This window comes from Heloderma suspectum, chromosome 1 (genome assembly GCF_057233095.1).
Source record: "Heloderma suspectum isolate Gila_16-S chromosome 1, 16-S_ref, whole genome shotgun sequence".
NCBI classification, from domain to species: Eukaryota; Metazoa; Chordata; class Lepidosauria; order Squamata; family Helodermatidae; genus Heloderma; species Heloderma suspectum.
Window position 1 is genome coordinate 373,102,342 of NC_139458.1, and position 13,645 is coordinate 373,115,986.

At 40.8% G+C, this 13,645-nt stretch overlaps 1 protein-coding gene across 1 annotated transcript in view; it reads left to right on the top strand.

Annotated features, from left to right (window-relative positions):
• KIF26B (kinesin family member 26B) overlaps positions 1 to 13,645 on the top strand; it is a 434,135-nt gene that overhangs the window by 341,794 nt on the left and 78,696 nt on the right. The window contains exon 11 of the mRNA XM_084828261.1: positions 1,903 to 2,062. Within this exon, the coding sequence (XP_084684387.1) occupies positions 1,903 to 2,062 (160 nt within the window). The remainder of the gene's footprint in view (positions 1 to 1,902; positions 2,063 to 13,645) is intronic.

Here is a 13,645-nt window from a genome sequence, read left to right on the forward strand (position 1 = left end):
TTTTAGTTTTATTCATATTCCACCACTGGGTGACCTATTCAGCCAGCTAGAGCCAAATATAAGCTCTGAACTAGTCTAAAGTTAGTCTTGCTTAAGCACCCTTGATTTCTTACTTTAAAATATTGTGATAATTAAATTTATTTAAAAATGTAACAGAAGTATATGTACAATGCCATCTTAATTTTTAAAAATTAAAAGGAAAAATTAATAGATCATTATAATACAGAAACTCTCTCTCTCTCTGTCTCTTATTTCCAATAGTCAATAAATGGGTCCCTGTTAAAAAAACCCTCAGGTATTTTTTGTCTTCCTTTTCTTAGTATAACATTTTTATTTAATTTAGGCTTTTAGGCTACATACTCTAGAAAACCATTCTTTTCTTTTGGGTATAGTAGAGTAAGGGCAGAACTAGACTTTACAAGACATCATGTTTCTTTCTCCTCTCTGCCCAGTACTCTGTAGAACAACACAATGCAATATATGACACCATTGTGCTATATGTTTTCCTACTTACATTACCGATAGATGGTGTGACAGAGGCAGAAAGGAAAACCTACAGCATTATGACATCATGTAACATGTTGGGTTATGCCCTTGTATAAGAGAAGAGAAACATGGAGCAGACACAGCTTCTCCTTTTTTGGAACTCCTGATAACAGAAATTTATTTGTTTGTTTGTTTGTTTGTTTGTTTTCTATACTGCTCAATAGCCGAAGCTCTTCAGGCAGTTCACAACAATTAAAACCATAAAATGCAACTGCAAATATGCATGTATTAGTGTCCAAAGGTATCATACTATTAATGCAACTGCAAATATGCATGTATTAGTCTCCAAAGGTATCAAACTATACACAAACTATACACAAGCGTTCTCAGTCACAACTACTGTGTATTTTGAAGATAAAGCTGTGATTAATTGGTGCCTCCCATAACTGATAAATGCAACAGAAGTACAGTTTATATTAGAGAATTTGTTCCTGAATTCAGAATGTATGATATGAAGTGGCCCAAACAGGAGTCCTTTAAACTAAGTAACTTTAAGGTTCAGGTATAAGTTTCCTGTAGACTTTGGTAGCACTGGGAATTGTCTGTTAACTTCTAGATATTTCTTTTTCATCAGTAATGTTCATCTAATTCAACCAGTACTCCAGTACATTTTTTAAAATTACTTTTGGCAAGATATATATATATATATAGATGGTCACGAAGAGTCGGACACGACTGAACGACTGAACAACAACAACATCAAGTATGTCAGTACAGTTCACAATCCACTTAAGCCAGTTTTGGTCTCTGTGAAGTCTATGGGACAAAGCCAGCTTAGTTTCTGTCCCAACATGCTTCAGAGCACAATCCTATACATGTCTACTCAGAAGTAAATCCCATTGAAACTCTCTTTTTCTCTTTCTTGCTTTATTTAACGGGCCTTATGCTTATACTATCTCTACTCAGTATGTAGAGCCAGTGTGGTGTAGTGGCTAGAGTGTTGGACTGGGAGCCAGGAGATCTGGGTTCTAGACACTTAACCATGGAAGCTCAGTGGGTGACTTTGGGACAGTCACAGACTCGCAGCCCAACACACCTTTTAAGGATAAAATGGAGGAGGAGGATTATGTACACCGCCTTGGGGTCCTTAAGAAGGAAAAAAAGGCGGGATATAAATGTAATAAATACATACATACATACTCAGCAGATAATGAAGTCAATTAATTTTAATTCTAGTATAGTCCTGTATGTGTCTACTCAAAAGTAAGTCCTCTTGAGTTCAATAGGGCTTGCTCTCAGGAAACTGGGCACAGAATTGCAGCCTTTATTTATCCCACACTTGCAATGATCCATCATCAGAAAGTTAACTCTTTTTTGTTTCTCTCTCTCTCTCTCTCTTTCTCTCTCTCATAACAGTGTCGGGAGGCCGTAGCCGCTTACACCTCATTGACCTGGGTAGTTGTGTTAAACCTCTCAGCAAAAATCGTGAAGGAGGTTCTGGACTCTGTCTTTCATTGTCTGCACTTGGCAATGTCATCCTTGCCCTAGTCAATGGCAGCAAACACATTCCATACAAGTAAGTGATCTCTCTTTCTCTCCTTCTCCCTCTTACATATGTGTGTGTTATACACACACACACACACACAGTTAGTGGGCATCAATAAGGCAAGAATGAATTTCCTTCTGAACCCACTGTTTACAGTTCTCCCCCCCGCCCGCCCCGGTATATAAACCTGAAAATCCCCGTAATACTCCATTCACCTGATGAAGTGGGCTATAATTGATGAAGGCTTGTGCCCAAATAAATGTGTTAGTCTCTAAGGTGCACAAGACTCTTCATTGTTTTTTCCTGAAATAAACTAATACCGCTACCCTCTGGAAATTATATTAGTTCAGTGATGTTAAAGAGGGAAATTACTGAAGCAGTGGGCACATAGATGATATAGTTTGTCTTCATATCTCATATCTGTCATTCAGATCTGAGAGCATTATCTAGCCAAGGCAGTCCTGAAGTGTCTTTTCCAGATCCTAAATACCTCCTGGCTTTGTGAATGGTGTTGCTTTTCTAGTAGAGAGCACTATGCAGGGGTTGGCAGCAGCACAGCCTCTAGCTCTTAAATTTATAAACCAGAACCTCTGAAAAGCAGGTAAGGGAGAAAGGTCAATTTGTAAGGTCAAAGTGTTAAAAATTCCAGGGAGCACAGGCAGGGATGGGTTGGTAACAAAGGAAAACAGCTGCCTCTTTCTGTCAGATGAGATATTTGAATGTTCTGATGTGACAAGCAAGCACTGTGTTGTCTGCCAAGTGTGATGTCTGCCTGTGATGTCTGCCAAGGCAGCCTATACGCTCTTGTATAAATAAATAAATACTGCTGAAATTTGACATTTTGGCTATTTTTGAGAGTTCTTTTGTGTCAAGTATGAATTCCAACATGACCCCAGCACCTGTCTGCAGAAAAGATGTCAAACATAATACAAGTGCAATATCTGGTTTGAAGACTGAGAGATCACTGTGAAGCATGTATGTTAATTTATTATATTATTCTCCAGTTAAAGTTTGAACACCTGCTTGATTTTCAAAGTGGGAAGGAAAAATGCAGTTTCTATCATAATGTGATATGTGAAAGTTTGTTTGGATGTTTAGGATGCCATTCTACATTTCCTATTCAAATCCAATCTCATCCACCACACCCATTTGCAAGGCAACTTAGGAGTGAATGAGGCCTTTCAGACATTGTGGTTTACTTGTTATTACCCTCATTCCCCATGACTGAAAGACAATTACTTGTTTTTTGGTATTCTAAGTTATGCTAAATGTGAATGTGAATTAAATGCTTTTTTTCTGGAACTCCATGATGTTTTGTTTTTATCCGCAAGTTCTTTCTTCCTCACCAGACATCAGACAATCCATGATTCCTTCCTCAAACTGGTTAGAACATTTTGTCTGACTGAGGCAGAGTTCTATCCTAAATTAAAAATTCTAGACCCACCATTCTTTCTTCTAAAGTCACACAACTTTATATAGATGTCCATTCAACATATAGTTGATGTATATTTGTCTAGTGACTTGGTCATTTGTCTGAGAGCTTGTTGTCTCTGTCATGTAGGAATCAGTTTCATGCTTCTGATGTAGGAACACTAACAGCCCATTCATTTTGATTCCAAACTCTTTATTCCCAGCCTTCCTGACAAAACAGATATGTAAGATGTTCCATCAAGAAAAACAGTAACAATAGAACCAGTATAGGCTGGAGCCAGACATTTGATAGTGATCTCAATCTACGTGGTTGTGTCAGCCTCCTTCTTGTCTTGGTTAACTTTTAGGCGGAATTATTTATTTATTTGTTTGTTTATTACATTTATATCCTGCCTTTTTTCCTCCTTAAGGAACCCAAGGTGTCATACATAATCCTCTTCCTCCATTTTATCCTCACAACAACCCTGTGAGGTAGATTGGGCTGAGAGTCTGTGACTAGCCCAAAATCACCCAGTGAGCTTCCATGGCCGACTGGGGCCTAGAACCCAGATTTCCCAACTCCCAGTCCAACATTCTAGCTGTCAGGAGAGCCCTAGCTGCCTCTTGCAGTCCCCTCCAATAGCCAACTCAGGACTCAGATGACGAGGATTCTTTCCAAGGCTTTATTCCTTTACGACTCTTTCAGATACTAATCACTAGCGACTAAGCAAGGAACAGCACTGGGGATAGATAGCAGAGTAGCCTAAGCTCCAGGTAAGGCAGTTGATCCCTGTTTGAAGGGGAACCACGGGAAGACTCTGAACTTATGGGCTATGGAGAGATCCTCCCTCTTTCCCTTGGGTCCTCGGGACGCGACCGTTGTTTGAGCGCCAAACAAGTGGAGCACCTCCTTTCAGCACCCTCCATCTGTCGTCGCTCCCTGCGCCGAGCGTCCAGCAAGCCCCCCTCCAGCGCTCTCTCACTGCCAGGGTCACTATCTCTCTCAGGAATGCTGGCAGGCGGAATCTCTGCCAGCTGCTGTGCTTGTGAGAGATGGGCAAGCTCCTCTCCCACGGATTGCTGTTCTTCCTCAGAATCAGAACTGCTCTGGGGCTCTATGGGCTCAGTTTCCACCCTGACACTAGCCACTACACCATACTGGCTCTTAAGCCTAGTGTGTAACTTAAGCCACACTGAATTCTTAAGTATATTGTGTAACTAAAGTTTTAGAAACATGGCCCCCTAACTATAATCCTATGTACCCATAATACTGTTTTTCCTCATTTATATAGATCTATAACATTTTTATTCAATTTATTTATGAATACAAATTGTTCATGTTAAATATCCATAATTAGTAACTTGACTTCATAAACGTTCAAATGCCAGAAGTGAAGCCAGAGCAGCTTTGCCCAACTTTGGTCCCTTCAGATGTTTTAGACTTCAACATCCATCACCCTAGCCAGCATAGCTAATGGTCTGGAATGCTGGAAGTTGTAGTCCAAAACCTTTAGAGGGTACCAGGTTGGGGAATGCTGAGCTAGAGCATAATCTTCTGGAAAGTGGTCCTGTGCAGCTCCTATTTATTTCAATGGAAACATCTATAGGAGTTTTACCCTTGGATTGTACCTAAAGAGTTGTAGTTCAGTGGTAGAGCACATGCTTTGCATGTCTCAGGTTCATTCCCTGGCGTATCCAGTTAGGACTAGAAAAGACTCTTATGTGAAACCCTGGAGAGCCACTGCCAGTAAGTGTAGACAATAGTGGGCTAGGTGGACCAATAGACTTATTCAATATAACACACCTTCCTATGTTCCTAACAGCACCTATCTAAATCTAAATGTAATCTAAAATATTGCTTGATTTTGAGATTTGTGATGGTAGGAAAGAGTAGAAGTCATATTGTGTGATTCTTTCCCCTGTTTAGATGACCTCCACTCTAGCTGATCATTCTAAGTGAATTATCCTCTTTTTATCTTCTATTAAAATTACCTACCATGAATAACTGTTGATGCATTAAACCTAGTTCCCACAGCAGAGTTCACTTTGGCCAAAATATGGCCTTTAATATGATCATATGTTTTTAACTAAGTGCTAGTTTGAAATTTGCCTATCAGGCTCTTGGTAATATCAATTAAAATATCTCACTGATGTCTGCATGCTTTCATGTGGTTGCTTGGACCTAAAAAGAAGGCTGGGTGAAGAAAAAGTGGGGAAAATGCCACTAGGCTCAGCCTACAGAGTATTGGTGTTAGTTAACTCCAACAGCTGTTTTTCTTGGCAGTGTGTCTAGAAGAAAAGCAGCACCAAAAATGTCTTCCACTCACTATACTGGCAATCTCCTGCTGCAGTGATTCACAGCTGTTACTCTACAGTTCTTCTGGGTTTCTGCAGACATACAGGTGCCAGAACACTTGTTCATGTTTGCATCTATCTCATGAAAAGAAACACAAAGCTTTCTCTCAGAAAGCTGTTTACAGAATCTATTTGCAAATGAAACATTTGGCCTGTTCAAATGGTTTGTCAGCCATCAAACAGAAACCATCCCAAGGATATAATTTATATAAAAACACACAGACTTTGAGATACAATGCCCTGTATCAACATCACTGAAGTGGGAGGAAGTTTGTAAAACATTCTAAGTAACTATAGTGCGAGTATTCTTTGTAGGATCAGTTCTGGACATGAATGGGTACTGGATTGCATCAAATTGAGTGGCTCCATGGAATCACATTCAAAACAAGGCTGGGCAAGATTCAGACAGCATAACAGAGGAAATCAAAGTTAAAAGAAACTTTAATTTTCCACTTGAACATCACCTACAAGGTTCTGACTTGCTCCACAAGCAAGGAGGTGAAGAAATGATCCAGAACTACAACATGGGTGAAAGTGTTAAACCCCACCCCCACGTGCCATGATCCTGACCAAGCTGCCCTCTGCTGTTGTTTATTTAAATAAAAATGAGACACGTTAAATTCATTCACTCATTTAATGTGTTGTCTATCCTGTCCCTTATTTTCTGCTTAATTGCAATATATACCACTCCTTTTAAAAAAAGACAATAATTGCCATAAAAATACATGTTATTAGTTATGTATAAGGAGAAAAGTCTATGTTACAATCCCTTCCCTATTTAAAGCTGCATTATCTGAAATTGTCTGAATTAATCATGCCCCCACCTCCCAGGTAATCCCTGTTCCACCTTTATCTGTATATACATTTTATCCAGATAGTATGACTATGCCCAAGTCAAATGGAAATAAGGATTTATAGTGTGCATTCCAAGTCTAGCCTCAGTCTCATCTGCATTGTTTTGACCATTCATTTCATTAGAATCACTCCACTGCCTAATGATAAGCAAATATCCCCAGCCCAGTTCTAAATGGGGCCAATTAAAATGTTCAAAATTAAATTGTTTAAATTTCAGGCCTACTAGGAATCAAGGCCCTGTTGCGCTCTCAGTTGAGTGCACAGTGGAGTTTAGAAGCCACACTGCCCCCTCTGGCATTCCCTTTCTAAAGCATACCTGGCAGTGGCAGTAGCAGCGAGGGCTCATGGTGGGTTCTTCATTATGCTCAAGACACTGTTGCCAACATGTGTGTCAGCACTGGGAGCCATCAGGAACAATGGGCGGTTCTACTGCAAGCCCTTCTCACTGCTACTGGACAAGTTTGGGGCGGGCAAAAGGGAAGTGAAAAGGTCCAGGGGTGGGTCATTATGGGCTAGGCCCCCGAGGAGTCTGGGCCTGATATGGAATGAAACGTGAAGCTTCAAACTCAAGGAGTTCACTTTTCAACAGTTCCCCTGACAATCAAATGCAACGCCCTTTACTAGAGCTGCCTTGTTCATTGAAATGAGTGAGGAAGTTTACAAAGGGCATGCTCACGGTATAAACCAGGTGTGCTCAGGGTATAAACCAGGGATGACGATCCTGCCCTCCTGGGCAGTCTTACCCAGGAGGCCCCACACCCTTTCTTATGACCCCCAATTGTTTGGTAGTTTCCTGGCTTTGGGGAAGGTTTTTGCCCATTCTGAAAGGCTGAAATGCCTCTTCTAAGGCTTAGCTACTGGTAGTAAGAGATTTAAAATAAAATATGAAGGGTATTTTTGTATTTTTGGCCCTGCACCTTTTGCCTTTTTCAGGTCCCGAGAGCTTCCCTGAAATGGAATTCAGCTGTTAAGCTGAAAGAGATTCAACACTCCTGGTATAAACAATATACACTTTTGCACTGCAAACCTTCCTTCTGAATAAAGGGTCCAGTCTTCCTTAAATACCAAGCCCTCTAAAAATCCCTGGCTTTCTAGAAAAAATAATGGAATTGCAGTCTGTCATAACTAAGTTTTACAGGACTTACTGAAGGCAGTAATGAGAAGATCTTACTAAGATGTGTGCAGAAATAGTTACTGCTGCTTTGTTTCTCTAAATGCATTTTATTATCTGTGTCTGATTTCTAAGATGAATGTGCCTTTTCAGCCCTCAAATGAATACTCATTTGCACAAATTCCAGATACTAGTTTACAGAGCACAGTGTTAAAAAAATGATGTTGGTTGCTAGGGCAGCAGTGGTGATAATTCATGGTAATGCTGTTTTGGAAATAATCATTTTATACAGTATAATGACTATTGGAATGCAAGAGATGTGTTTAGAAAATAGTAGGTATTTATGAATCCCTTACTAAATAGTATCAGTTTAATTTATTTTAGGTCATAATTTTTTTTTTCTAGAGATGCATTTGAATCCAGCAGCGTTCTGCAGTTTGGGTTTCTAGCTTCTAGTGATATAATTTGGTGAATACTGTTCAGGACCTACATTTGTGTGCATTTGTAACTGTCAAAAAATTACAGAGGTTATTCACCTTGTAGTGACAGTAAAAATGGATTGTGTTGGATCAAGCATAGGATCACTTCACACAAGCCAGTTTCAAACATGTACGAAAGAAAGAACATGTGAAGAACGCTCATGGGTCTATCGCACTGTGATTGCTAGAAGTGCAGCGAATTCCTGTTAATAAAACCCAGTATTAGTTAAATGTGGAGGAGGGTTTTTTTTATTTGTTGCTGCTTAAATATTTCTGTAAAATTGCCCATCTCTCCATTAGCTACCATAGGCAGCATATGATTTTGAAACTAGCATCTAAGATGGCCTAGGTAAATTCATCTGTTCTTTTCCTAATGGCCATTGGCATGTTAATCTCTTTCCCAAATGTGCTTTGTTCCTTGATGATGGGGTTTACCATCCCTCCCTGCATGTCCTGTGATCAACCGCTAGTATTCAGTTAAGCATTGATAAGTACTTTGCCATCCCATTATCATATTGCTTTTTTCCTCTCAGAACAGTCCCTGGGAAAGTTGGGGATATTACCTCACTATCAATCCTATTTAGGGACATTATATTTTCCAGGTGCCTATCCAAAAGCAATTGCTAGTTACATAGTGGTATGCTCCGGTGATCATGTGAACCAATCCAGTCACTGTAAAGGTTACTTGTGAAGTGGGGTGAGAGTATAGTAAGAGGCTACTGCTGTTCACCAAGTGGCAGTTGAAGGGGAGTAGGCCACATGCACTTATAAGTGAGGTTGTGTGGAGCCAGAGATAACAGGAGCAGCAGATGCAGGTAGTCCATGGTCAGTGTTGGGCTCCCTTCCTCTTGGTTGTTGCTCCATGGTGGCAACCTCTTACTTTGACCCCCATATTAGCATTGGCTACTGAATCACCCCTTTTGGTTATAACTGTTGTGATACCAGTCCTATAGTGCTGGAGGCAAGGTAGTAGATGCTCACCTTTCATTATGCAATTGTTGAGCACGAGAGGATTGTTAAGTTATATATGCTATATCCTTCCTAAGTCAAAATGTCTTCAGCTGGACAAACTCTCTTTCTGTAGGTTCAGTGACTGTACTATGTATAAGGCAGCCTTCCCCAACCTGGTGCCCTGCAGATATGCTGGACTGCAACTCCCATAACTCCCAGCCAGCATGGCCACTGGTTGGAGAAAGCTGGTCTAAACTGTTACCTATCACTATGTTACCTATCCCCACATACACACGTTCTGGCTAGAGGAGTCTTCCTACTCAGAAGTTAGTTAAAACCATGTAGGAAAAATTTAGCGAAGTGTCTCTTGCTAATTAACACCTTAATTCACTGAGCTGGATTCAAAGGTGCTCTTTCACTTGAAGAAGGCATTTTACACTCATGGAAGAGAGGTTTTACGCCGTATAGAATGTTGCACAAGAAAAGTGAAACTAAATCCAGAGATGTTTTTCTATTTGTACAGGTGATCATGCAACTTCTTGCCCAAGCAGTAGCATGAAAACCACTCTTGCACAAGACAAGCATATGTGGACAGTCTAGTGGCTATTTTTCTTTTGCTTACACTTCTTTGGATTGAGCCCATACAGTAGGCGTAAGAAGAAAAATACCATCTCCTTAGTAATATATGGGTGCGATTCAGTGGAAGATTTTAACAGAACAACTATGTTTAGGTTATGTTAAAATCAATGCAAGTTAAGCACTTAGGCTGCAGTCCTATTTCCACTTACCTCGAGTTAGCTCCATTGAACTTGACAGGTCATACTCCTGGATACAATTGCACTGTCATCTGTGGGTTTAAGGTTCATTTATTTAAAACAGGGCACTTCCGGGTTGTACTCGGTGTTCTTAGAACAGTTCATAGAATCATAGAATAGTAGGGTTGGGAAGGGGCCTATAAGACCATCAAGTCCAACTCCCTGCTCCATGCAGGAATCCAAGTCAAAGCATCCCTGACAAGTGGCTGTCCAGTTTCATCTTGAATGCCTCCGGTGTGGGAGAGCCCACTACCTCCCTAGGTAATTGGTTCCATTGTCATATTGCTCTAACAGTCAGGAAGTTTTTCCTGATGTTCAGCTGGAATCTGGCTTCCTGTAACTTGAGCTTCCTGTAACATTATTCCGTGTCCTGCACTCTGGGATGATCGAAAAGAGATCCTGGCTTTCCTCTCTGTGACCACCTTTCAAGTACTTGCAGAGCGCTATCATATCTCCCCTCAGTCTTCTCTTCTCAAGGCTAAACATGCCCAGTTCTTTCAGTCACTCCTCATAGGGCTTTGTTTCCAGTCCCCTGATCATCTTTCTTGCCCTCCTCTGAACCCTCTTCAGTTTGTCTGCATCCTACTTAAGCTGTGGCACCCAGAATTGGACATAGTACTCCAGATGAGGCCTAACCAGTGCTGAGTAGAGGGGAACTAGTACTTCCCAGGATTTGGAAGCTATGCTTCTATTAATGCAGCCCAAAAGAGCATTGGCCTTTTTTGCAGCCTCATCACATTGTTGGCTCATATTCAGCTTGTGATCGACAACAATTCCAAGATCCTTCTCCCTTGTAGTATTGTTGAGCCAAGTATCACCCATCGTGTAACTGTGCATTTGGTTTCTTTTTCCTCGGTGCAGAACTTGGCATTTATCCCTATTAAATGTCATTCTGTTGTTTTCTGCCCAGTGCTCCGGCCTATCAAGATCACTTTGAATTCTGTTTCTGTCTTCTAGGGTATTAGCTATCCCGCTCAGTTTTGTGTCATCTGCAAATTTGATCAGCATTCCCTGCACCTCCTCCTCCAAGTCATTAATAAAAACGTTGAAGAGCACTGGGCCCAGAACTAAGCCCTGCGGTACCCTGCTCGTTACCTCTCCCCAGTTTGAGGAGATCCCATTGATAAGCACTCTTTGAGTCCGATTCTGTACCCAACTGTGGACCCACCTGATCTAGCCCACTTTGAGCTAGTTTGCTCATTAGGATATCATGGGGCACTTTGTCAAAAGCTTTGCTCAAGTCGAGGTATATTATGTCCCAGCACTCCCACAGTCCACAAGGGAGGTTACTTGATCAAAAAATGAGATCAGATTCGTCTGGCAGGATTTGTTCTTGACAAATCCATGTTGGCTTCGAGTAATCACTGCATTGTTTTCAAGGTGCTTACACACTGATTGCTTTATAATCTGCTCCAGAGTTTTCCCAGGGATTGATGTCAGGCTGACTGACCTAGTTCCCAGGTTCCTCCTTTCTTCCCTTTTTGAAGACAGGGACACATTAGCCCACCTTCAGTCATCTGCACTTCACCCATCCTCCATGATTTCTCAAAGATAATAGACAGTGGTTCTGAGAGTTCTTCTGCCAGTTCCTTTATTACTCTAGGATGCAGTTCATCTGGCCCTGGAGATCTGAACTCATTCACAGTAATTAGGTGTTTCTTGGTTTCCCAGCCATCTGGGGCAGACTTTGAAAGGCACAGGGGACTGCAGGAGGAGGGACAATCAGTGAAAATCTCCTCCTCCTCGTGTGTTCCTTGACCATATGCCTATCGATCTCAATCTGCAATCCTGCCCCTTCAGCCTGTACTTCACCTTTGCTAGGGGGGTCATAAACCCTCTTTTGGGAGAAGACTGAGCCAAAGTAGGAATTGGGCACTTCTGTGTTTACCAGGCAGTAGACATAAAAAGAGAAGTATCGTCTCTTTAGTTTTATATGGGTGCTGTTCAGTGGAAGTTAAACATATTTAAGCTCTCTTAAAATCAATGCAAGTTAAGTGCTTAGGCTGCAATCTTACTCCCACTTGTCTCGAGTGAGCACCGCTGAACTTGATGGGTCTTACTTCTGAGTAGACTTGGATTGCACTGTTATCTGTGTGTTTAAGGTTCATTTATTTAGAGCAGGGCACTCTGGGTTTTACTAGGAATTCTTCTGGCAGTTCAGGTACATTATGTAGGCACTGTAATAGAGAAATAATGATAGACTGCTATAGACAATTAGTAAGAATTATGCTTTTTAGATGTACTTACTTATAATTGATAATAGCTTTAAATACCATTCTTGCCAAATTTATATAACTATAGGAAGGAAGGATAGTGAGGTGATTCAACATAGCACACACATCTGATAATGCATAAGTGAGCCATCGCTATGCTCTTTTTGCTGAAATATGACCTAATTGGAACTCAGTTAGGCAGCACTTCCAGTTGTTCATACAAATGAACTTGGGCTACACTCAAATGATCTCATGAGCATTAATAATTTTAGTCAGAGAATGAAGCCACACATCTCCCTTGTTTTCAATGTTTTGTAACAGGTCCAGACTGTTATCATAGATAACACAGAGCAGTGATGGAATGTCTCCTTTGCAAAGGATGTAATAACTTCAGGTAATATTTGTTCTAGCAAGTCATGGTAATGGAAAATTTAGATATCATGAGTTTCAGGACATCGTCTATATATCTGTTGGCATCTTTGTGAAACTTATTTTACAGTAGTGAGATGCCAACCAGGAATATTTGAAACTTGCAGCATGACCCAGTTTGCCTTGAGAGAATGCAAATAGAGAAGAGAGAAGAGGGTGGAAATTGATCTAGTGGCTACTGATGTCACAATGGCCTTTAATTGTGCACAGTGAGAGTGTTTTAGTTAATGGAAAGGGAGTGGGGCATATGAATGTTCTGTCCCAGGCAAAAGATTACTGATCTTGAATCATAGCCCATAACCTTCTCTTCCTCACAGCTTTCTGGTGATACCTTCTTTTTTGCATATGTGTTTTTATTATATTTAAAATAAAGAAAAACAATACAAATGGGCAGTATCCAATGCTGTCACAGCTAGCACAAATGATGTCGTGCTAGCATAAACCAGTGTTAGTGCAATGTCATTAGCACTTGCTAGGTAGAGGAAAAAAGTGGTGGTTTACCACCAAAATTTGGCAGCACAGTTTGCCACAGAATTTAGTGGCAAATCACTTTTCCCCTTTGCCTGGCAAATGCTGATAACATTGTGCTAGTGTTGGTTCATGCTAGTGCTGTCACACCACTGGATACTGCCCAATATATCCCTGGCAGTTACAAATCAAGACATGGAATAATCTTGAATTGGCGTCACAGAACTGAACAACAGTTATAAATAGTCTCAAATTAGCATTACAAAATTGAAAAAGGATTACACGTATTTACACTACAAATTATTAAATTGGTTCTATATATTAAGAAATGTTTCTGCCGCTCTGTTGTCCTTCTACTGGCAGGTGGCACATAAGCAGTGCTGCCCCAGGTTTTTGAGGGCCCTTGGAACAGACACCCTCAATGAACCCCTTCCCTCAGTGAGTCTACCTTCTCACTGCCATTTTTCCAACTACTATTTTCCTTATCCACTTTCTCGTAATTGCTGCCACTTGATTGCTTGACAAGC